The following is a 27,244-nucleotide window of genomic DNA, read 5'->3' on the forward strand; positions in this document are numbered from 1 at the left end:
GTAATGGGGATATATGTAGTAAAGAGGTCAATGGAATGCTGGAGGATAGAAGGATGCTGAATTGGCACACATTCAACAAATCTGATCGAACAAAGAGGATATTTGCCAAATTCGTCATGATTGATGTATTGTAACAGGCCCACAATGTGGTTACTAAAATCCGATTTGGATATATTTGGCAGTTTTTCGTTGCATAACATTTAGAAGTTACATAATTTTATGGCAGGTGTGTGGGTTCGATTCCCACGGGGGACCAGTATGAAAAAAAAAATGTATGCACTCACTAACTGTAAGTCGCTCTGGATAAGGGCATCTGCTAAATGACTAAAATGTAAAATGTAAAAATGTAAGTTGTCCCTTTTCAGGTTTATAAAAAGTGACTGCTAAATGCTAACTCCCATTCGTATAAACTGGTAGCATAGCTAGCATACAGAAATCGGTGGTGGTAGTCAAAGTAGTTTTTAACTGTAATGCAGTTGGTTGATGATGATGATGACATGAACATGTATTGGGGTTGACATCAATACAAACATTATACTCTTCAACAAAGTGTGAAATACACATGTAAACAATAGGCAAATTTTGCTTGGGGGGCGATGGGGAGATTCGGGATGGAGACGCAGCCTTTTTACCTCATGCTATCTTGGCTGAGCTCCTATGTCAAACACTGGGAAACAGATGCCAACATCTCAGAGGAGGTAAGGTCCTGTCTTTTCGTTTAGCCAGTTGCTTGTAATTCGCTGGATGGCTATAGAGATTAGCCCTGATTCACTACGAGTGGTGCGGTTCAGACCAATTTATTGGATGCGTATGACAGCTCCTCGAAGCTCAACAACTATGAATGCTCTGACTTCTGCGGAGGCTGCATTGCAGTAAATGCTGTACGGCAGAGGAGAGTAAAAATATGAAATAAACGTTGTTTTACACAAGACAGTGCTTTGTTTTTTTTTCTTTCACTGTACTAACGAATATAAAACATATTGTACAAAACATTTGCTGGTTACAAGTAAGTTTAGGCACAGGTGAAAGTCGATCAGGATGGTTAGGAGGAAATTGTCACTACTATCATGGTTAATTAGCTGCTGCAACACTTTTCCCATACACCGAAAAACCTTCAGTTTCTTCACTACCGGGTCCTAGAGATAACACTGAACGTCATTGGATGGTCTTTCACCATCTGGAGATGATCCTCCTCCTTCACTTCATCTGTAGAAAGAAAGAAAAATGGGTTGTAATGTTCTCACAATATGGATTATTCAACTTGGATCAACACGCTATAGAAGAAGAACAAGAACAAGAACAAGAACAAGAACAAGAACAAGAACAAGAACAAGAACAAGAACAAGAAGAAGAAGAAGAAGAAGAACAACAAGAAGAAGAACAAGAACAAGAAGAACAAGAAGAAGAACAAGAACAAGAAGAACAAGAACAAGAACAAGAAGAAGAAGAAGAAGAAGAAGAAGAAGAAGAAGAAGAAGAAGAAGAAGAAGAGATCTTTGTACTGTACCTGTTTTAGGTGTTTAGAGATGATGTCCCATGGGGTTAGCTGCCTCTAGTCCAGGATGTAGTGATGCCTGGTGTTGATGCAGGCCCTGGGCGTCCGTTAACCCAGCTGACGTATTCTCCTGCTCCCTCCTCCTCAGACAGGCTGCCTTGGGGTTCAGGTTACGCTCTAGAGGTAGCAGATCACACGGACATCAACATTAGTACTGTCCCGTAGACCAGACAGGGAACCAGGACATCAACGTTAGTACTGTCTCATAGACCAGCCAGGGAACCAGGACATCAACGTTAGTACTGTCTCATAGACCAGCCAGGGAACCAGGACATCAACGTTAGTACTGTCTCATAGACCTGCCAGGGAACCAGGACATCAACGTTAGTACTGTCTCATAGACCAGCCAGGGAACCAGGACATCAACGTTAGTACTGTCTCATAGACCTGCCAGGGAACCAGGACATCAACGTTAGTACTGTCTCATAGACCAGCCAGGGAACCAGGACATCAACGTTAGTACTGTCTCATAGACCAGCCAGGGAACCAGGACATCAACGTTAGTACTGTCTCATAGACCAGCGAGGGAACCAGGACATCAACGTTAGTACTGTCTCATAGACCAGCCAGGGAACCAGGACGTATCCTCTTCTACGCAGCCCCTCCCATCGATTCATGTTCCACTGTAGTGAAGTACTTACTCATTCAACCTTTATTTATACAGGTTATTAGATAATAACTATATTTCTATATTTTCTTAATCTCCTTCTCAATCTTATTGGAAGAGAAGATACAATGTCCCTCTCCTCAGACCTTCTCCTCCAATGTGTTTTGAGAAGGAGCCGAGGAGAGAGAATGCGAGGAAAGATTCATTAAGAAATAGCCATAATCTATTTTGCAAGAGAGACCTGTTCAAGATGGCAGCAGTACTGACCTCTGACCTGTTGCTCTAGACTAAGTATTACAGCCACGGCCTGGTGTAAGACAAGCAGCTTAGTCTGAGGCTTCTCGCTCTTCAGGTGCAGCTGTGTCATGTGACCCAGCTCTTTGAACGCCTCGTTGATGTCACGGACCCGAAGGCGCTCGCGGGCGTTGTTAGCCATCCGCCGCTCCCGCTCCCGCTCAGCCCTCTGCTCTGGACTCAGGTTATCCTCGTCCTCGTGGATGCTGCTGAAAGGGAGAAAAGAAAGTGGGGGTCGGTACTAGAATTGGCAGTTGCTATGTGGCGCCCTCTGGTGGGAATTCTTTGAACACTTTGGATATTTTAGTGGGGTTGAGTTGGAACTACAGGAACTATCTCTTCTTCTGATCATTAAAAAAATTAATCTAGTTGAATATTGAATTCATTACCAGTTTTTACCACTCAAACAGATAGATAGGCAGCTACCCAGCCAGCAGGCAAAGCTTGTTGAAATGATGTCATAACAACTATGTCCCCCGCTGGGTAGAGGGAGAATAGCTATAATAATAATTATATCTTGCCAACTCTGACAAGACAGCACAAACTGATCTGGGATCAGGCTAGAGGCAGATAAAGAGAGCATAAAGCTGATCTGAGACCAGGCTAGAGGCAGAGAGACAGAGAGTATAAAGCTGATCTGGGACCAGTCTAGAGGCAGAGAGAGAGAGTATAAAGCTGATCTGGGACCAAGCTAGAGGCAGAGAGACAGAGTATAAAGCTGATCTGGGACCAGTCTAGAGGCAGAGAGACAGAGTATAAAGCTGATCTGGGACCAGTCTAGAGGCAGAGAGACAGAGAGCATAAAGCTGATCTGGGACCAGTCTAGAGGCAAAGAGACAGAGAGTATAAAGCTGTTTTTTGCTGTCCTCACCTGGTCATGCTGTCTCCTTGTGTCTTGTGTGACTCGTTCTCCTCGTCGGAGCGCTGGCTGTGGCTGTCAGAGCTGTGTCTGTGACCCTGCTGGTTGTGATGGCTGTGATGAAGCTCATACTGCTCAACATCCTCCAGACCCTCCAACTTCAGCTCCAAGCCACCTAGTCCTGCCGGGAGACCCGCTACGAAGGAGCGGCCATTTTTATTAAGTGAACGGCTCTGGAGCGCAGGGTGGTTGTTGTTGTTCAGATTGACAGCCTCTACCTGTACACACACAAGAGAATAGGTGGCATAAATATACACATACACTACATGGCCCTTCAAATGAGTGGATTCGGCTATTTCAGCCACACCCGTTGCTGACAGGTGTATAAAATCAAGCACACAGACATGCAATCTCCATAGACAAACATTGGCAGTAAAATGGCCCGTACCGAAGAGCTCAGTGACTTTCAATGTGGCACCGTCATAGGATGCCACCTTTCCAACAAGTAAGTTTGTAAATGTTCTGCCCTGCCAGAGCTGCCCCGGTCAACTGTAAGTGCTGTTATTGTGAAGTGGAAACGTCTAGGAGCAACAACGGCTCAGCCGCGAAGTGGTAAGCCACACAAGCTCACAGAACAGGACCGCCGTGTGCTGAAGCGCGTAGCGCGTAAAAATCGTCTGTCCTCGGTTGCAACACTCAGTTCTAAACTGCCTCTGGAAGCAACGTCAGCACAATAATTGTACGTCGGGAGCTTCATGAAATGGGTTTCCATGGCCGAGAAGCCGCACACAAGCCTAAGATCACCATGCGCAACGCCAAGCGTCGGCTGGAGTGGTGTAAAGCTCGCCGCCATTGGACTCTGGAGCAGTGGAAACGTGTTCTCTGGAGTGGTGAATCACGCTTCACCAACTGGCAGTCCGACGGTCGAATCTGGGTTTGGCGGATGCCAGGAGAACAGTACCTGCCGGAATGCATAGTGCCAACTGTAAAGTTTGGTGGAAGAGGAATAATGGTCTGGGGCTAGGCCCCTTAGTTCAAGGGAAGGGAAATCTTAACGCTACAGCATACAGCCCGACAGGATGCTCTCAATTGTGCATCTGTAAAAGTTTCTGAGGGTCTTAAGGGCCAAGCCAAATTTCTTCAGCCTCCTGAGGTTGAAGAGGCGCTGTTGCGCCTTCTTCACCACACTGTCTGTGTGGGTGGACCATTTCAGATTGTCAGTGATGTGTACACCGAGGAACTTGAGGCTTTTCCACCTTCTCCACGTTGAGGGAGAGGTTATTTTCCTGGCACCACTCCACCAGAGCCCTCACCTCCTCCCTGTAGGCTGCCTCGTCATTGTTGGTAATCAAGCCTACTACTGTTGTGTCGTCTGCAAACTTGATGATCGAGTTGGAGGCACGCTTGGCCACGCGGTCATGGGTGAACAGGGAGTACAGGAGGGGGCTGAGCACGCACCCTTGTGGGGCCCCAGTGTTGAGGATCAGTGAAGTGGAGATGTTGTTTCCTACCTTCACCACCTGGGGGCAGCCCGTCAGGAAGTCCAGGACCCAGTTGCACAGGGCGGGGTTCAGACCCAGGGCCCCGAGCTTAATGATGAGCTTGGAGGGTACTATGGGGTTGAAGGCTGAGCTATAGTCAATAAACAGCATTCTTACATAGGTATTCCTCTTGTCCAGATGGGATAGGGCAGTGTGCAGTGCAATGGCGATTGCATGGTCTGTGGATCTATTGGGGCGGTAAGCAAATTGAAGTGGGTCTAGGGTGTCAGGTAAGGTAGATATGATATGATCCTTAACTAGCCTCTCAAAGCACTTCATGATGACAGAAGTTAGTGCTAGGGGGCAATAGTAATTTAGTTCAGTTACCTTTTCTTTCTTGGGTACAGGAACAATGGTGGACATCTTCAAGCAAGTGGGGACAGCAGACTGGGATAGGGAGAGATTGAATATGTCCGTAAACACTCCAGCCAGCTGGTCTGCGCATGCTCTGAGGACGCGGCTAGGGATGCCGTCTGGGCCGGCAGCCTTGCGAGGGTTAACACGCTTAAATCTCTTTTTCACATTGACCACGGAGAACGAGAGCCCACAGTCCTTGGGAGTGGGCTGCGTCGATGGCACTGTGTTATCCTCAAAGCGGGCGAAGAAGGTTTGTATTCAACCATATTCCCAGTCACCTTGCCATGGTTTTCAGTTTTGCGCGAATGCTGCCATCTATCCACAGTTTCTGGTTTGGGTAGGTTTTAATAGTCACAGTGGGAACAACATCCCCTATACACTTCCTGATGAACTCAGTCACCGTGTCCGTGTATACGTCAATGTTATTCTCAGAGGCTACCCGGAACATATCCCAGTCCGTGTGATCAAAACAATCTTTAAACATGGATTCCGATTGGTCAGACCAGCGTTGAATAGACCTTAGCACGGGTACTTCCTGTTTGAGTTTCTGCCTATAGGAAGGGAGGAGCAAAATGGAGTCGTGATCTGATTTGCCGAAGGGAGAGCGGGGGAGGGCCTTGTAGGCCTTTCGAAAGGGGGAGTAGCAGTGGTCGAGTGTTTTACCAGAGCGACTACTAAAGTCAATGTGTTGATAGAACTTTGGTAGCGTTTTCCTCAAATGTGACCAACCGCCTTGATTCGGTTTTATGTAGCAAAATTTGAAATTGTGTTTTTTACATTGGAAAAAAAGCAGAGACACAGAGCTACAAAATGGTATATCATACACTGCATTTAATGGAACAATGGGAAAGTAATTCTGCTTTGAATGTTGATAAACTTGTAGTCTCACTTTTGAGAAAATGGCCTTTGAATGTTTTGGTACCTAGTGAAGAGCTTTTCTTTATCTACACCCATTCAGCATCGTTCACACCCTCTTAAGCTTTAGCCCCACCCATCTCGTTTCGCTCTCGGAGCGTTCAGAGCGCACACTTGACGCTCTGGCCGATAAGTAAGGTTGATCCGAGTGTTCTGACCTCACAACGGTAGTCAAGCACCCAAGCTAACTGGCTAACATTGGCTAGCTTGCTATTTACTTTCAGACACAAAATTGGGATTATGGTTCATTGTTTACCTCTGGATAACATGAAAACAGCCTAACCAGCTCTGCTGGCAACAATTTAATGACACCTTTTTGCCGACGTTTACTGACAATGGCCATATTCAACGGGTGTTGTGCGTTCGTAAATTCATCAGTTATTCTGCGCTCTGGCATACTCAGATTGAATTTACGAACGCACCCGAAATGGTTACTTGCATAGTGGAGTCTTTTGTTAAGATATGTAGCTAGCTAGCTAGGTAAACAACGTGTAAGATCATACACGTCACGTAACGTTAGCAAGCGAGCCAGCCAGCTAACGTTAGCTAGCTAGCTAAACAATGTCCCAAAATCCCAACTCATGACGTTACTACCCTGCATGAATCTGCTGGTAGCTAACCAACCAGGTTCGATGTTAGCTAGCTAACATTAGGCTCTAACTAGCCAAGCAAATGGCTCTGAGACACGAATAATAACATCATACACGTAACGTTAGCTAGCGAGCCAGCCAGCTAACGTTAGCTAGTTAAACAATGAACCATAGTGCTAACTCATGACGTTACTACCCTGACGAATCTGCTGGTAGGTAACCAACCATGTTCAATGTTAGCTAGCTAACATTAGGCTCTAACTAACCAAGCAAACGGCTCTGAGATATGAATAATAACATCATACACGTAACGTTAGCTAGCGAGCCAGCCAGCTAACGTTAGCTAGTTAAACAATGAACCATAATCCTAACTCATGACTTTACTACCCTGCATGAATCTGCAGGTAGCTAACCAACCAGGTGCAATGTTAGCAAGCAAATGGCTCTGATATACAAATAATAAGATCATACACGTAACCTTAACTAGCGAGCCAGCCAGCTAACGTTAGCTAGCTAGCTAACATTACACTTGAAATGAAACCACTTTCTGTCAAAATTAGAAACGTGTAATATCTGAAAATGTAGCTAGCTAGACTATCTGACCCGTATACATCATGCATGATGGACGCGTCTCCCTGTCACGGTTGCCATGGTTGCCCTTAGTTTGAAGATGTAATCCGGAGACAGGTGTTATCTCCATCTCTTTAGCTATCATACTCTAATTCCACCGATTTCAAAACACTTATGCAGCTCCACTACACGATACATAAAAAAAAAGCAGTGTTAGACAGGATTACCTACACATAATGACCAGCTCAAATAGACAGAAGCCTTCTATATGGCAGACCAATCCGAACTCCTCTCTCGGCATGTCCAGCCCACTCATTATCTCAGCCAATCATGGCTAGTGGGAAGTTTGCTGTCTTTTTCTGTGGCTTAACCAACTAGGATCGTAATTTAACAATTTTATTTATATTTACAGATTGCATACAAGTTTATTATTAAGGCACATGAAAGTTCACATGTTCCAGAAGGCATTTCTGCCAAGAAACACATTTTGATTTAAAAAAAAAGGTTTATGTTCAAATGGCTCTCCTGTGAAGTAGTGACCCGCGACATACGCCTTAGTTTCCTGAAACAAGTCACAAATTTGCTTTGTTAAAATCCCCAGCTACAATAAATGCGGCCTCAGGATATGTGGTTTCCAGTCGTGGTATCAGCTTGAGGGGGAATATACACGGCTGTGACTATAACTGAAGAGAATTCTCTTGGGAGGTAATACGGTCAGCATTTGATTGTGAGGTATTCTAGGTTGGGTGAACAAAAGGACTTGAGTTTCTGTATGTTATCACAATCACACCATTAGTAGTTAATCATGAAACATACACCACTGCCTTTCTTCTTCCCGGAGAGTTCTTTATTCCTGTCTGCGCGATGTACTGAGAACCCAGCTGGCTGTATGGACGGGGACAGTATATCCGGAGAGAGCCATGATTCCGAGAAACAGAGTATGTTACAGTCCCTGATGTCTCTCTGGAAGGAGATCCTCGCCCTGAGTTCGTCTACTTTATTGTCCAGAGACTGAACATTAGCGAGTAATATATTCGGAAGCGATGGATGGTGTGCACGCCTCCTGAGTCGGACTAGAAGTCCACTCCGAATACCTCTTCTCCGCCGACTGCATCTTGGAACAGTTACCGCCGCTCTGATATCCAAAAGTTATTTCCGGCTGTATGTAATAACACAAAAAAACGTTCTGAGCTAATAACGTAAGAAATAACACACACAAAAACAAAATACTGCAAAAGTTGCTTAGGAGCTAGAGGCAGAGCTGCCATGTCTGTCGGCGCCATCTTGCGGCTGAATGGAAGCAAGACCCCGCAGCAATGGCTCAACATCTAGTGGAAAACCTTCCCAGAAGAGTGGAGGCTGTCATAGCAGCAAAGGGGGGGACCAACTCTATATCAATGACCATGATTTTGGAATGAGATGTTCGACGAGCAGGTGTCCACATACTGTTGGTCATGTAGTGTATTTCATTATCATCTACTTAGTGGGGAAACAGTCAATATAAAAAATACATTACACATACGTTGCCTTCAACGTATGGGCGGCAGGTAGCTTAGTGGTTAAGAGCGTTGTGCCAGTAACCGAAAGGTCACTGGTTCTAATCCCCGAGCCGACTAGGTGAAAAATCTGTTGATGTGCCCTTGAGCAAGGCACTTAACCCTAATTGCTCTGGATAAGAGCGTCTGCTAAATGTAACATTTCCTTGACGCTACCCCCAATGACAAATAGGTAACTAAACCAACAACCTTCCATTTTCCACAAATAGATCTGTTTCTCTCACAGAATGAATTGGATTCAGAGAAAAATCCCAATCCCTCCCTCATGACTCCCCTAAACATACCCTTAATTCCTTTCAGGAATGATTCATTTTTAAACTGACACATATCCCTGTAAAATAAAAAGTGACTGAATGAATTGAATACCCCTCCTAGGGATTAGAGTAAACGGCCTCATATCCTCTTAATGTAATGTAGGCCTACTCTCATTACTCTGTCCTCTGTCTGAGTAGGCCTAACACACAGACCAGGGTTCAAAAAGTATTTGTTTTCTTTCAAACACTTTAAGCATTTGATTGAGACTGCCTGAAGTGCCAGACGGGCAGGGTTTGCACTTTTTGGAACTATTCTATTGGCTCCACTATACCAGGCAATATCAATCAAGCGCAGTTAGAATATTTGAGAGAAAACAAATGCTATTTGAACCCAGGTCTGACACTGCTGTGTAAGTGTCATGGTGGAGGCAGTGCCCTTCCTCCTGTCCGTACCGTTACCTGGTCAGTATCCACACATAGATAGACTTTTCAGACCCGCAGCAAATTAAATTAAATGCGGCATTCCCCATTGTTCTCTATTTCCAGAAGAAAAAACCCTCCCGCTATGGAAAATATGTCAGGAATGACAATGACATGGAAAATATGTCGAAATGACATGTGGAAAATATGTCAAAATGACATGTGGAAAATATGCGTACCATAGCTGGAGTGTGTCTGGTGTGATTGGTAGAGCAGTGGTGGCAGGGCACACACAGATTTCTGTTTTCTCAATGACATTCAATTAAGCATTGGAAAAAAAACAGAAGTTTAAGTTTTTCCACCTGAGTCTGACCACAAGTCAGAGACCACCACTATGATGACACACCAAATGATGACCACCAATCAGAGACCACTATGATGACACACCAAATGATGACCACCAATCAGAGACCACTATGATGACATACCAAATGATGACCACCAATCAGAGACCACTATGATGACACAACAAATGAGTTTGATGGATCCTTTTAGTCTTCTTCTAATGCCTCTTAAGGGGAAAGTCATCCAAAAGTAACTGAAAGTAATCAGATGATGTTACTGAGTTTGGGTAATCCAAAAATTACGTTACTGATTACAATTTTGGACAGGTAACTAGTAACTGTAACGGATTACATTTAGAAATTTACCTACCAAACCAAACCCTGCACACACCCACACACACACACACACACACACACACACACACACACACACACACACACACACACACACACACACACACACCAATAGCCTTTCCCGGCACACTTCCCATACATAAAACAGACACAACCTGAAACACTTTCAAAAGTAATGAATGGGTCTCACCATGGCTGTGTCATGTGCTACGGTGGGTCTGTGTCCATGGTGTGCACCTGTTAGCGGGGTGCTGTGACTGTGTCCATGGTGTGCGCCTGTTAGCGGGGTGCTGTGACTGTGTCCATGGTGAGCCTGGTTCAACAGGCTGTGGATGTCAGAGGGCAGGCTGGGGATGGGTCCCGCCGCATGGTTATGCAGAACATAGATCACATCATCCAGTCTGTCTAGACGATCCTCCAACTGAGACTAGAGAGACAGGGGAGGGGGAGGGAGGGAGTGAGGGGGTGTTATTGTTATGATGAGAATGAAACATTACAGTGATTGAGGCTAAATTAAAATAAGATATGTTTCAGATGAGTTGGATCAATTCAAAGACAGCAGCATTTACAAAAAATGTGACTCCAGCAGACAAAATCAATGATAGAATGTGTGAGTACAGTATTTGAACAGTCTCCGTGACCTATCAAACTCACAAAGATGATGTCACAGAGCTCCATGTCCTTACCAGTGATATAGGAGAAGACTCGTAGCTGGGGGAGAGAGACGCCTGAGCGGACGTGCGCCACTGGTTAGCTGGGGGACCAGTTGCAGACCCTGTGTGTGGAGATGGAGACCTCTCTGGTGTGGAGGAGTTTTCACTGCTGCTGGTGTAGTCAGGAGAATAGATCTGAACACAGACAGACAGAAGAGGAGAGGCGGAAAAGAAGAAGAAGAAGAAGAAGAAGAAGAAGAAGAAGAAGAAGAAGAAGAGATAGAGGATAAGAGAAAGAAGAAAGGTAGAGGAGGAGAGAGAAGGGAGAGAGAGGGGATAGAGGAGGGGTAGAGGAGAGGTAGAGGAGGAGGAGGGGTAGAGAGGGGTAGAGGAGGAGGAGGGGTAGAGGAGGCGGGATAAAGGAGGAGGGATAGAGGAGGAGTAGAGGAGGAGGAGGGATAGAGGAGGGGTAGAGTAGGGGTAGAGGAGGAGGAATAGAGGAGGAGGAATAGAGGAGGAGGAATAGAGGATGGGGAATAGAGGAGGGGGAATAGAGGAGGGGTAGAGGAGGAGGAGGGATAGAGGAGGAGGAATAGAGGATGGGGAATAGAGGAGGGGTAGAGGAGGGGTAGAGGAGGGGGGATAGAGGAGGGGTAGAGGAGGGGTAGGGGAGGGGTAGGGGAGGGGTATGGGAGGAGGGGGGATAGAGGAGGGGTAGGGGAGGGGTAGGGGAGGAGGGGGGATAGAGGAGGGGTAGAGGAGGGGTAGGGGAGGAGGGGGGATAGAGGAGGGATAGAGGAGGGGTAGGGGAGGAGGGGGGATAGAGGAGGGGGGATAGAGGAGGGGTAGAGGAGGGGGGATAGAGGAGAGGGGATAGAGGAGGGGTAGAGGAGGGGTAGGGGAGGAGGGGGGATAGAGGAGGGGTAGAGGAGGGGGGATAGAGGAGGGGTAGAGGAGGGGGGATAGAGGAGGGGTAGAGGAGGGGTAGGGGAGGAGGGGGGATAGAGGAGGGGTAGAGGAGGGATAGAGGAGGGGTAGGGGAGGGATAGAGGAGGGGTAGGGGAGGGATAGAGGAGGGGTAGAGGAGGGATAGAGGAGGGGTAGAGGAGGGGTAGAGGAGGGGTAGAGGAGGGATAGAGGAGGGGTAGAGGAGGGATAGAGGAGGGGTAGAGGAGGGGTAGAGGAGGGGTAGAGGAGGGGTAGAGGACCGTGAGTAGCAACTCCATGCATCATTATAAAAGCATCCCTTGTCATTTCTCTGTGCGGTTTTACAACCACCACCTCAGTAGCGTGGCTCGTAACCCGAGCTGACTAAATAATATTTGACTGGTTGGATAGACGGTCAACAAGCAGCCCAGCAGCATGGCCCAGGGCTGGGTTAATAATAACGGCACGCAGTGGTCTGTTGCACTAGGGACATTTCCCTATTTGTCATTGTGGCTAGAGAAAATGTCTCTTCACTTTGAAGTTGGCTTTGTAAGCAGTCGCAGTACGTACAGAAGCCAGTGCTTTCCCCAGGGCTGCTCCAGTCTGAGACCCTCCTGTAGCGGGGTTTCCTGTGGAGTTATCTGAGCTGTCGGCTGACAGGGAGTGAGATGAAGCAGGGTCGTTACGGTGGAAGGTAGACATGGGAGGAAGACCCCTGTTCACCTCTACAGGTGAGACTGAATGGGGAGAATAGACCTGCAAAACAACCAAACATACACATGTTACATTTGTCTTGGTGACGGTGCAGCACTTTACAGTACATATATACACTGAGTGGACAAAACATCAGAAACATATTTCCATGACATAGACTGACCAGGTGAGTCCAGGTGACATCTATGATCCCTTATTGATGCCACTTGTTAAATCCACTTCAATCAGTGTAGATGAAGGGGAGGAGACGGGTTAAAGAAGGAAATATTAAGCCTTGAGACATGGATTGTGTACGTGTGCCATTCAGAGGGTGAATGGGCAAGACCAAATATTTGTGCCTTTGAACGGGGTATTGTAGTAGGTGCCAGGCACACCGGTTTGAGTGTGTCAAGAACTGCAACGCTGCTGGGTTTTTCACACTCAACAGGTTACTGTGTGTATCAAGAATGGTCCACCACCCAAAGGACATCCAGCCAACTTGACACAACTGTGGGAAGCATTAGAGTCAACATTGGAGTTAACATGGGGGCCAGCATCCCTGTGGAACGCGTTCAACACCTTGTAGAGTCCATGCCCCGACGAATTGAGGCTGTTCCGAAGGCAAAAGGGGGGTGCAACTCAATATTAGGAAGGTGTTCCTAATGCTTTGTATACTCAGTGTGTATACAGTATATTCCTACATATTTGTCCCAAACTTTCTGACTGTTTTTAATGTGTGTAATCATACGACAAATGAACTATTTACTTACCAGGTGATTATGTGATGGTTGCGGGTTACTGTAGCACCCTGATTGGTGGGCTGAAGACCCTCCCATTCCTCTGTAGCCAGTCTGATCCATTCCATTGGTGTTCCACGTGTCGGGTGAACTGTTGCTCGCCTGTTGTTCGCCGCAGGAGGAGGAGTGTGAGGAGGAGTCAGGGTTGAGGTCGTCGCGATGTGGAGATTGTTGATCGTAGACCTGAGAAGAAGAGGGGAAAAAACAGATAAATTAAAGATTGTGATCAACTAAACATCTATAATACTGAAACAATGACTTTGTCACTGGAAGAGATCATTGGCATTGTAGAGACCAGAGACCAAAAGTATGGACAAAACATTCTCTTTCATTTACATATTAGTCATTTAGCAGACGCTCTTATCCAGAGCGACTTACAGTTAGTGAATACATTTTTATTTTTTATACTGGCCCCCCGTGGGAATCGAACCCACAACCCTGGCGTTGCAAACGCCATGCTCTATCAACTGAGCTACATCCCTGCCGGCCATTCCCTCCCCTACCCTGGACGACGCTGGGCCAATTGTGCGCCGCCCATGAGTCTCCCGGTCGCGGCCGGCTGCGACAGAGCCTGGATTCGAATCAGGATCTCTAGCGGCACAGTTCTTTCCATGACATACACTGACCAGGTGAATCCAGGAGAAAGCTATGATCCCTTATTGATGTCACTTGTTAAATCCACTTCAGTCAGTGTAGGTGAAGGGGGAGGAGACGGGTTAAAGAAGGATTTTGAAGCCTTGAGACAATTGAGACCTGGATTGTGTACGTGTGCCATTCAGCGGGTGAATGGGCAAGACAAAATATTTAAGTGCCTTTGGACGGGGTATGGTAGTAGGTGCCAGGCGCACCGGTTTGTGTCAAGAACTGCAACGCCGCTGGGTTTCTCACGCTCAACAATTTCCAGTGTGTATCAAGAATGGACCACCACCCAAAGGACATCAAGCCAACTTCAAATCAAATCAAATTGTATTGGTCACATACACATATTTAGCAGATGTTATTGCGGGTGTAGCGAAATGCTTGTGTTCCTAGCTCCAACAGTGCAGTAGTATCTAACAATTCACAACAATACACACAAATCTCAAAGTAAAAGAATGTAATTAAGAAATATATAAATATTAGGACGAGCAATGTCAGAGTGGCATTGACTAAAATACAGTAGTATAGAATACAGTATATACATATGAGATGAGTAAAGCAGTATGTAAACATTATTAAAGTGGCCAGTGTTCCATTATTAAAGTGGCCAGTGATTCCATGTCTATGTATATAGGGCAGCAGCCTCTAAGGTGCAGGGTTGAGTAACCGGGTGATATCCGGCTAGTGATGGCTATTTAACAGTCTGATGGCCTTGAGATAGAAGCTGTTTTTCAGTCTCTCGGTCCCAGCTTTGATGCACCTGCACTGACCTCGCCTTCTGGATGATAGCGGGGTGAACAGGCCGTGGCTTGGGTGGTTGATGTCCTTGATTATCTTTTTGGCCTTCCTGTGACATCGGGTGCTGTAGGTGTCCTGGAGGGCAGGCAGTGTGTCCCCGGTGATGCGTTGGGCAGACCCCACCAGCCTCTGGAGAGCCCTGCGGTTGCGGGCGGTGCAGTTTCTGTACCAGGTTTCTGAGGCGCTGTTGCGCCTTCTTCGCCACACTGTCTGTGTGGGTGGACCATTTCAGATTGTCAGTGATGTGTACACTGAGGAACTTCTCCACTGCGGTCCCGTCGATGTGGATAGGGGCGTGCTCACTCTGCTGTTTCCTGAAGCCCACGATCCGCTCCTTCGTTTTGTTGAGAGAGAGGTTATTTTCCTGGCACCACTCTGCCAGGGCCCTCACCTCCTCCCTGTAGGCTGCCTCGTCATTGTTGGTAATCAAGCCTACTACTGTTGTGTCGTCTGCAAACTTGATGACTGAGTTGGAGGCGTGCGTGGCCACGCAGTCATGGGTGAACAGGGAGTACAGGAGGGGGCTGAGCACGCACCCTTGTGGGGCCCCTGTGTTGAGGATCAGCGAAGTGGAGGTGTTGTTTCCTACCTTCACCACCTGGGGGCGGCTGTCAGGAAGTCCAGGACCTAGTTGCACAGGTCGGGGTTCAGACCCAGGGCCCCAAGCTTAATGATGAGCTTGGAGGGTACTATGGTGTTGAAGGCTGAGCTATAGTCAATAAACAGCATTCTTACGGAGGTATTCCTCTTGTCCAGGTGGGATAGGGCAGTGTGCAGTGCGATGTCAATTGCATCATCTGCGGATCTATTGGGGCGGTAAGCAAATTGAAGGTAGAGGTGATATGATCCTTAACTAGCCTCTCAAAGCACTTCATGATGACAGAAGTGAGTGCTACCGGGTGGGCAGGCAGCAATGTGAGGGTTAACACGCTTAAATGTCTTACTCACTTCGGCCACGGAGAACGAGAGCCCACAGTCCTTGGGAGCGGGCCGCGTCGATGGCACCATGTTATCCTCAAAGCGGGCGAAGAAGGTGTTTAGTTTGTCCGGTAGCAAAATGATCGGAGAGGTTGAGAGTAGAAGAAGTTCAGGAGCAAAAAAAAAAATATATATATATATATATATATATATATATACAGTGGGGAAAAAAAGTATTTAGTCAGCCACCAATTGTGCAAGTTCTCCCACTTAAAAAGATGAGAGAGGCCTGTAATTTTCATCATAGGTACACGTCAACTATGACAGACAAAATGAGAAAAAAAAATCCAGAAAATCACATTGTAGGATTTTTAATGAATTTATTTGCAAATTATGGTGGAAAATAAGTATTTGGTCAATAACAAACATTTCTCAATACTTTGTTATATACCCTTTGTTGGCAATGACACAGGTCAAACGTTTTCTGTAAGTCTTCACAAGGTTTTCACACACTGTTGCTGCTATTTTGGCCCATTCCTCCATGCAGATCTCCTCTAGAGCAGTGATGTTTTGGGGCTGTCGCTGGGCAACACAGACTTTCAACTCCCTCCAAAGATTTTCAATGGGGTTGAGATCAGGAGACTGGCTAGGCCACTCCAGGACCTTGAAATGCTTCTTACGAAGCCACTCCTTCGTTGCCCGGGCGGTGTGTTTGGGATCATTGTCATGCTGAAAGACCCAGCCACGTTTCATCTTCAATGCCCTTGCTGATGGAAGGAAGTTTTCACTCAAAATCTCACGATACATGGCCCCATTCATTCTTTCCTTTACACGGATCAGTCGTCCTGGTCCCTTTGTAGAAAAACAGCCCCAAAGCATGATGTTTCCACCCCCATGCTTCACAGTAGGTATGGTGTTCTTTGGATGCAACTCAGCATTCTTTGTCTTCCAAACACGACGAGTTGAGTTTTTACCAAAAAGTTATATTTTGGTTTCATCTGACATTCTCCCAATCCTCTTCTGGATCATCCAAATGCACTCTAGCAAACTTCAGACAGGCCTGGACATGTACTGGCTTAAGCAGGGGGACACGTCTTGCACTGCAGGATTTGAGTCCCTGGCGGCGTAGTGTGTTACTGATGGTAGGCTTGGTTACTTTGGTCCCAGCTCTCTGCAGGTCATTCACTAGGTCCCCCTGTGTGGTTCTGGGATTTTTGTTCACCATTCTTGTGATCATTTTGACCCCACGGGGTGAGATCTTGCGTGGAGCCCCAGATCAAGGGAGATTATCAGTGGTCTTGTATGTCTTCCATCTCCTAATAATTGCTCCCACAGTTGATTTCTTCAAACAAAGCTGCTTACCTATTGCAGATTCAGTCTTCCCAGCCTGGTGCAGGTCTACAATTTTGTTTCTGGTGTCCTTTGACAGCTCTTTGGTCTTGGCCATAGTGGAGTTTGGAGTGTGACTGTTTGAGGTTGTGGACAGGTGTCTTTTATACTGATAACAAGTTCAAACAGGTGCCATTAATACAGGTAACGAGTGGAGGACAGAGGAGCCTCTTAAAGAAGAAGTTACAGGTCTGTGAGAGCCAGAAATCTTGCCTGTTTGTAGATGACCAAATACTTATTTTCCACCATAATTTGCAAATAAATTCATTAAAAATCCTTCAATGTGATTTTCTGGATTTTCTTTTCTCATTTTGTCTGTCATAGCTGACGTGTACCTATGATGAAAATTACAGGCCTCTCTCATCTTTTTAAGTGGGAGAACTTGCACAATTGGTGGCTGACTAAATACTTTTTTTCCCCACTGTATATATATATATATATATATATATATAATAGAATTATTGTAAAATTAACTCTGTCCATAAGGTGTAGATAGTAAGTATAGACCGGAAGTAGAGGCCTGGGCATTGTTGTTCACTAATTTACTCCAAGTAGGGAAAGGATGGTGGGGTTGAAAAGTAATAAAGGGGAGTATATATATAAAAAATAAAAAAAACATGGGGGATTGGAAGTGATGCAGACAATTACATTGATAGAAGATACAATCTATCTGCAATATTAAGCTGATCCATTCCCAAAAAAAATAAAAAAATAAACAACAACAAAAAAAAGATGTAGGTGTCGGCGACGTGGCTGGTTTTCCCTTTGTAATCCGTGATTGTCTGCAGACCCTGCCACATACGTCTCGTGTCTGAGCCGTTGAATTGCGATTCCACTTTGTCTCTGCACTCACGTTTTGCCTGTTTGATTGCCTTACGGAGGGAATAACTACACTGTTTGTTTTCAAGCATATTCCCAGTCACCTTGCCATGGTTAAATGCGGTGGTTCGCGCTTTCAGTTTTGCGCGAATGCTGCCATCTATCCACAGTTTCTGGTTTGGGTAGGTTTTAATAGTCACAGTGGGAACAACATCCCCTATACACTTCCTGATGAACTCAGTCACCATGTCCGTGTATATGTCAATGTTATTCTCAGAGTTTACCCAGAACATATCCCAGTCCGCGTGATCAAAACAATCTTGAAGCATAGATTTCGATTGGTCAGACCAGCGTTGAATAGACCTTAGCACGGGTACTTCCTGTTCGCGTTTTTGCCTATAGGAAGGGAGGAGCAAAATGGAGTCGTGATCGGATTTGCCGAAGGGAGGGCGGGGGAGGGTCTTGTAGGCATCCCGGAATGGGGAATAGCAGTGGTCGAGTGTTTTACCAGAGCGAGTACTACATATGTGTTGATAGAACTTCGGTAGGGTTTTCCTCAAATTTGCTTTGTTAAAATCCCCAGCTACAATAAATGTGGCCTCAGGATATGTGGTTTCCAGTTTGCATAAAGTCCAGTGTAGTTCCTTGAGGGCCATCGTGGTATCGGCTTGAGGGGGAATATACACGGCTGTGGCTATAACCGAAGAGAATTCTCTTGGGAGGTAATACGGTCGGCATTTGATTATGAGGTATTCTAGGTCTGGTGAACAAATGGACCTGAGTTTCTGTATGTTATCACAATCACACCATGAGTAGTTAATCATGAAACATACACCACTGCCTTTCTTCTTCCCGGAGAGTTCTTTTTTCCTGTCTGCGCGATGTACTAAGAACCCAGCTGGCTGTATGGACGGGGACAGTATATCTGGAGAGAGCCATGATTCCGTGAAACAGAGTATGTTACAGTCCCTGATGTCTCTCTGGAAGGAGATCATTGGCCTGAGCTCATCTACTTTATTGTCCAGAGACTGAACATTAGCGAGTAATATACTCGGAAGCGGTGGATGGTGTGCACGCCTCCTGAGTTGGACTAGAAGTCCACTCTGAATACCTCTTCTCCGCCAGCTACATCTTGGAGCAGCCTCTGGGATAAGTTTAATTGCCCTGGGGGGTACGAACAAAGGATTCAATTCGGGAAAGTCGTATTCCTGGTCGTAATGTTGGTGAGTTACCACCGCTCTGATTTCCAAAAGTTATTTCCGGCTGTATGCAATAACACACAAAAAAATCTGGGCTAATTATGTAAGAAATAACACACAAAAAAACAAAATACTGCAAAGTTGCTTAGGAGCTAGAAGCAGAGCTGCCATGTCTGTTGGCGCCATCTTGCCAATCAACTGTGGGAAGGATAGGAGTGAACATGGGCCAGAATCCCTGTGGAATGCTTTCGACACCTTGTAGAGTCCATGGCCCAACGAATTGAGGCTGTTCTGAGGGAAACGGTGGTGCAACTCAATATTAGGAAGGTGTTCCTAATGTTTGGTATACTCAGTGTGTATAAATACATATACAGTAAAGCCTGTGAATACATGTTAATACAGTGAGGAAAAAAGTATTTGATCCCCTGCTGATTTTGTACGTTTGCCCACTGACAAAGACATGATCAGTCTATAATTTTAATGGTAGGTTTACTTGAACAGTGAGAGACAGAATAACAACAAAAAAATCCAGAAAAACACGTCAAAATTTTTATAAATTGATTTGCATTTTAATGAGGGAAATAAGTATTTGACCCCTCTGCAAAACATGACTTAGTACTTGGTGGCAAAACCCTTGTTGGCAATCACAGAGGTCAGACGTTTCTTGTAGTTGGCCACCAGGTTTGCACACATCTCAGGAGGGATTTTGTTCCACTCCTCTTTGCAGATCTTCTCCAAGTCATTAAGGTTTCGAGGCTGACGTTTGGCAACTCGAACCTTCAGCTCCCTCCACAGATTTTCTATGGGATTAAGGTCTGGAGACTGGCTAGGCCACTCCAGGACCTTAATGTGCTTCTTCTTGAGCCACTCCTTTGTTGCCTTGGCCGTGTGTTTTGGGTCATTGTCATGCTGGAATACCCATCCACGACCCATTTTCAATGCCCTGGCTGAGGGAAGGAGGTTCTCACCCAAGATTTGATGGTACATGGCCCCAGGCCGAGGGAGATTGACAGTTATTTTGTGTTTCTTCCATTTGCGAATAATCGCACCAACTGTTGTCACCTTCTCACCAAGCTGCTTGGCGATGGTCTTGTAGCTCATTCCAGCCTTGTGTAGGTCTACAATCTTGTCCCTGACATCCTTGGAGAGCTCTTTGGTCTTGGCCATGGTGGAGAGTTTGGAATCTGATTGATTGATTGTTACCCTGGACAGGTCTCTTTTATACAGGTAACAAACTGAGATTAGGAGCACTCCCTTTAAGAGTGTGCTCCTAATCTCAGCTCGTTACCTGTATAAAAGACACCTGGGAGCCAGAAATCTTTCTGATTGAGAGGGGGTCAAATACTTATTTCCCTCATTAAAATGCAAATCAATTTATAACATTTTTGACATGCGTTTTTCTGGATTTTGTTGTTGTTATTCTGTCTCTCACTGTTCAAATAAACCTACCATTAAAATGATAGACTGATCATTTCTTTGTCAGTGGGCAAACGTACAAAATCAGCAGGGGATCAAATACTTTTTTCCCTCACTGTATATGTCTATGGACCAATGCAATGCCAGAACTGTGAACTGAAGCTACAGTACACTACAGTACATTACAGCATACTACAGTACACTACAGAATACTACAGTACACAACAGCATACTACAGTACACTACAGTACACTACAGAATACTACATTATAGTACACTACAGTACACTACAGCATACTACAGTACACTACAGTATACTACAGTACACTACAGTACACTACAGAATACTACAGCATACTACAGTACACTACAATTCACTACATAATACCACAGTATAGTACACTACAGAATACTACTGTACACTACAGTACACTACATAATACTACAGAATACTACTGTACACTACAGTACACTACATAATACTACAGTACACTACAGAATACTACATAATAATGCAGTACACAACATAATACTACAGTACACTACAGTACACTACAGTACACTACAGAATACTACAGAACACTACAGAATACTACAGAATAGTACAGAATACTACAGTACACAACATAATACTACAGTACACTACAGAATACTACAGAATACTACAGAACACTACAGAATACTACAGAATAGTACAGAATACTACAGTACACAACAGAATACTACAGTACACTACAGAATACTACAGAATACTACAGTACACTACAGAATACTACAGTACACAACAGAATACTACAGTACACTACAGAATACTACAGTACACTACAGTATACTACAGAATACTAAAGTACACTACAGTACAGTACACACAATCAGTGTGTTGATAGGAGCAGACTTAGAGCTATTGTGTTAATCCCTAAACTGGGTGATCCATGCATCTCCTCATCCGGATTTAGGGAACAGCATTTCCTCCCTGTCACCGCGCAGCCCTGGAGGGAGGGAGGGTTGGGATAGATTGGTATAGATAGATCTTCATGTGGAAAACGCTGCAGAATCATATTGGATAAAGCCTCTTCAGACAGCAGGATCACACCACAGTTTCACAGGTGTATGAGACTTTTGTCTCACCTAGAAAAGAACTGCCAGGGAAATTATAATATAATAATAAGTGTTATTATTATAAAAAATTTGAATGAACTACAGTATCATTGTAGGATATCTCACAAATTAAACACTCACCCACCCACCTACACACACACACCATTGTTACCCTGACGACGATGCACTGTAAAGCAGACTGGTCCCTCAAAGACTCTGTTGAACATGATCACACACACACACACCATACACACAACCCCTCTCCACACACACACACACACACACCATACACACCATACACACAACCCCTCTCCACACACACACACACACACACCATACACACAACCCCTCTCCACACACACACACACCATACACACAACCCCTCTCCACACACACACACACACACACCATACACACAACCCCTCTCCACACACACACACACACACCATACACACAACCCCTCTCCACACACACACACGCACCATACACACAACCCCTCTCCACACACACACACACACACCATACACACAACCCCTCTCCACACACACACACACACACCATACACACAACCCCTCTCCACACACACACACACACCATACACACAACGCCCCCCCCCCCCCCACACACACACACCACACACACAACCCCTCTCCACACACACACACACACCATACACACAACGCCCCCCCCCACACACACACACACCACACACACAACCCCTCTCCACACACACACACACACACCATACACACAACGCCCCCCCCCACACACACCACACACACAACCCCTCTCCACACACACACACACACACCATACACACAACGCCCCCCCACACACACACACACACCACACACACAACCCCTCTCCACACACACACACACACACCATACACACAACGCCCCCCCCCCACAACCCCTCTCCACACACACACACACACACACCATACACACAACACCCCCCCCCCCCACACACACACACACACACACCATACACACAACGCCCCCCCCCCCCCCCCCCCACACACACACACAACATACACACAACCCCTCTCCACACACACACACACACACACCATACACACAACGCCCCCCCCCCCCCCCCCCCCCACACACACCGTAACCCTGGCTGGCACGAGTCCTGTGGTGAATGTGGGAACAGGCCAAACATAGGAGCCCCTGCCGTCACTAGCCTTGTTTATCACACACACACACACACACACACACACACACACACACACACACACACACACACACACACACACACACACACTAGCCCTGTCTGAGCCTCCGTGGGTAGCATATGGTACAGGATAAAGCCAATTGTCCTCCTTACCATGGGACGGAGCAGGCGACCCGTTAATAACCCACACAAACACACACACACACACACTCCTTGGACGTAGTATGCGACCCGTTAATAATGGTCACACCCCCGCCCCAGCACACCCCTGCTGTCTCCCGCTGTCCCCCAATAACACCCCCCGACACACACCCTGAAGCATGCATACATAAACCGTCATTATGGTGTTCTCTTTTAGTACCACATTGATTTACTAACCATCAATCAAGGGATCACTAAAGATTAGACTCTCCATATGTGAAGAACACAACTAAAGGAAGACAGACACATACAATACGAGACATGTTCATAGTTCTGCGTTACGTTAGCTTCTCTGATAGCAACAACAACGAAATAGTTCTGTGTTACGTTAGCATCTCTGATCGCAACAAAAAACTAAATAGTTCTGTGTTACGTTAGCATCTCTGATAGCAACAAAAACTAAATAGTTCTGTGTTACGTTAGCCTCTCTGATAGCAACAAAAACTAAATAGTTCTGTGTTACGTTAGCATCTCTGATAGCAACAAAAACTAAATAGTTCTGTGTTACGTTAGCATCTCTGATAGCAACAAAAACTAAATAGTTCTGTGTTACGTTAGCATCTCTGATAGCAACAAAAACTAAATAGTTCTGTGTTACGTTAGCATCTCTGATAGCAACAAAAACTAAATAGTTCTGTGTTACGGTAGCATCTCTGATAGCAACAAAAACTAAATAGTTCTGTGTTATGGTAGCATCTCTGATAGCAACAAAAACTAAATAGTTCTGTGTTACGTTAAGATCTCTGATAGCAACAAAAACTAAATAGTTCTGTGTTACGTTAGGATCTCTGATAGCAACAAAAACTAAATAGTTCTGTGTTGGTTAGCATCTCTGATAGCAACAAAAACTAAATATTTCTGTGTTACGGTAGCATCTCTGATAGCAACAAAAACTAAATAGTTCTGTGTTACGTTAAGATCTCTGATAGCAACAAAAACTAAATAGTTCTGTGTTACGTTAGGATCTCTGATAGCAACAAAAACTAAATAGTTCTGTGTTACGTTAGGATCTCTGATAGCAACAAAAACTAAATAGTTCTGCGTTACGTTAGCATCTCTGATAGCAACAAAAACTAAAGGACTTAAATATATTGAGAAGACATGAAAGAGGACAAGACCACATGTTGCACTCTAAATGTATACTTTCAATCATACACAGGAATATTTCATGAGTGTAATGACCAACTATTCAACAGCCTCTGCCCCCTGTATTAACACCACATTCAACTCTAGCCACATGCAGCCAATTTGCCCATCTGTGTCTGGTGCGTATGTCTGGTTCTAGTTAGTTACAGAGATCAAAGCAGTCTTTGATAGCGCCTGGTAATGGGCCATATAGGGACCAGTGTTAAAACAGACCACGGTTAAATTAAATAGAGATCAGAGCAGCAATCTGCTTCACGTCAAAAAAAAATGGTAGACGGTCAAATTAGAATGATATATGTTGTGTTCTCAGGTCTGTCTGAACTGAAAGAGGGATCTTGATCATTAGCACGGTGTATTGACCATTGATGTGTGCTACTAAACTCACTGACCACACAGTCAAGAGTAAATGGTCAATGTCACTTCAGTATGTATTAAAGAACTGCATGATCAAAGAAATCAAAGAAATTCTACAGCACCATTCATCAACTTCAGTCACAATGAAACCACAGAGATTCTAAACTTTGCCAAAGTTAATAAATGAACACCGACAACACTGACTGAAAAGCACACCCAGTCCCATTCCCACTCACCACACAGTAATATCCCTTCCCAGACACACACAGCCATATGTGCCCATTCCTAACCCTTACACACTCAAACACATGGTTGCTGCCTTAACATTTGGGTAGCTGTATATCAAAGGGTCTGTTCCTGTACTTGTATGGAATGTATTCCCTGGTGTGAATGGTATAGAATGTAGTCTGAATGGACTCCCTGGTGTGAATGGTATAGAATGTAGTCTGCACGGACTCCCTGGTGTGAATGGTATAGAATGTAGTCTGAATGGACTGCCTGGTGTGAATGGTATAGAATGTAGTCTGCATGGACTCCCTGGTGTGAATGGTATAGAATGTAGTCTGAATGGACTCCCTGGTGGGAATGGTATAGAATGTAGTCTGCATGGACTCCCTGGTGTGATAAATGACAATTAAGGACCAGCTACCACACACAGTGGATAGAGTAGGCTTACTTTGATGTGTCAATACTGTACTATTCTATGATAAGGTATTGTTACATTGATAGTGAACATATTGATCATGTATTTAAATGATCTATGCCTTATTCCATGTCTTATGTGTACATGAGGATAATGAAGATAACTCGTGACAGAGAATATAGATAATGGAGAGAATATAAAATAAAGAGAACTATGTAGAGATATGTAGAGAACTCTGTTTTATCTATGTTCAAACTCAACTCTGGTCCTCGAAGCCAGTTCCACCGCATTTTCTCATTGTTCCCCTCTAATCAGGGACTGATTTAGACCTGGGACAAGTGGGTGAAATTAATTTTCAAGCAGAACAGAAAACCAGCAGGCTCCGGACCTCGTAGGGTAAGAGTTGAATGCCCCCCCCCCCCCCCCCCCCCCGCTATAGTAATTATCAAGAGTAGGAGAGATAATAGGAATGAAGAACATCTAATTACATCCAATCATTCACAAAGACAGTACGTACACAGACCGGTACACACGTTTTATCTAGAGAGTGGAAACACACTCACCGATTTGACGTAGCAATACATCAGGTTATTGCTGGTGGTCCCGGCAGACACAGGATAGGAAGCACAGTACATGATGCTGTTCAGTTTCAGTTTCAGTTCAATAGTCCAGTTGCTTCAGTAGTGTCTCAGTATAGTCCTGTAGTATAGACTCCAGTAGTCAGTAGTGTCTCAGTATAGTCCTGTAGTATAGACTCCAGTAGTCAGTAGTGTCTCAGTATAGTCCTGTAGTATAGACTCCAGTAGTCAGTCTCTGTTCATATGCTCTGTAGTCGACATACACTGCTCCTCTGTACCATAACTCTGCAGCTCGCCAAGCTTCTCTGTCACAGACAACTTAGGCAAATGAGGGCTGGTCCATTCCAGGAATTGGTGAGGGGTGGCTTAGGGAGGGATGGGGGGAGGTTTCACTAATACACACACAGTCACAGTCAAAATCAAATCAAATCAAATTGTATTTGTCACATGCGCCGAATACAACAGGTGTAGACTTTACAGGGAAATGCTTACTTACAAGCCCTTAACCAACAATGCAGTTTAAGAAAGAAGACCAAAAAAAATCACAAAAAAATATAAAATAAAATCATACGAAATAAAAGTAACAAATAATGAAAGAGCAGCAGTAAAATAACAATAGCGAGGCTATATACAGGGGGGTACCGGTACCGAGTCAATGTGCGGGGGCACCGGTTAGTCGAGGTAATATGTACATGTAGGTAGAGTTATTAAAGTGACTATGCATAGATAATAAACAGAGAGTAGCATGCAAATAGTCTGGGTAGCCATTTGATTAGATGTTCAGGAGTCTTATGGATTGGGGGTAGAAGCTGTTTAGAAGCCTCTTGGACCTAGACTTGGCGCTCCGGTACCGCTTGCTGTGCGGTAGCAGAGAGAACAGTCTATGACTAGGGTGGCTGGAGTCTTTGACAATTTTTAGGGCCTTCCTCTGACACCGCCTGGTATAGAGGTCCTGGATGGCAGGAAGCTTGGCCCCAGTGATGTACTGGGCCGTACGCATTGCTCTCTGTAGTGCCTTACGGTCGGAGGCCGAGCAGTTGCCATACCAGGCAGTGATGCAACCAGTCAGGATGCTGTTGATGGTGCAGCTATAGAACCTTTTCAGTCTCCTTAGGGGGAAATAGGTTTTGTCGTGCCCTCTTCATGACTGTCTTGGTGTGCTTGGACCATGTTAGTTTGTTGGTGATGTGGACACCAAGGAACTTGAAGCTCTCAACCTGCTCCACTACAGCCCCGTCGATGAGAATGGGGGCGTGCTCGGGTCCTCTTCTTTTTCACACGCTACCTACATATCTAGTACCACGTTGGGTTACTTCTATATAATAGGGTGACTTTCAAAATAACTGATTAAAAAAGGCAGAGCAGATAGGGATTCCCTTCAAACACACCCTAACTAAACACACTCCTAACTCAACACACTCCTAACTAAACACACTCCTAATTAAACACACTCCTAACTAAACACATCTTAACTAAACACACTCCTAACTAAACACACTAACTAAACACACTCCTAACTAAACACACTAACTAAACACACTCCTAACTAAACACACTCCTAACTAAACACACTAACTAAAC

At 45.2% G+C, this 27,244-nt stretch overlaps 1 protein-coding gene across 1 annotated transcript; it reads right to left on the bottom strand.

Moving 5' to 3' along the window:
- Nucleotides 1–1,157: 1,157 nt before the first annotated feature.
- LOC311148969 (transcription factor 12-like) lies at nt 1,158–25,720 on the bottom strand (the record flags this gene model as incomplete). The annotated part of the gene is made up of 9 exons (XM_084186020.1): nt 1,158–1,206; nt 1,508–1,672; nt 2,430–2,665; nt 3,328–3,593; nt 10,407–10,643; nt 10,903–11,064; nt 12,367–12,552; nt 13,260–13,469; nt 25,649–25,720. The coding sequence occupies 8 exons, from the start codon at nt 25,718–25,720 to the stop codon at nt 1,521–1,523; spliced, it is 1,521 nt and encodes a 506-aa protein (XP_084042146.1). The 3' UTR covers nt 1,158–1,206; nt 1,508–1,520.
- Between the last annotated feature and the right edge of the window lie 1,524 nt (nt 25,721–27,244).

The sequence above is a fragment of the Coregonus lavaretus genome, assembly GCF_964263955.1.
Source record: "Coregonus lavaretus genome assembly, chromosome: 21".
NCBI classification, from domain to species: domain Eukaryota; kingdom Metazoa; phylum Chordata; class Actinopteri; order Salmoniformes; family Salmonidae; genus Coregonus; species Coregonus lavaretus.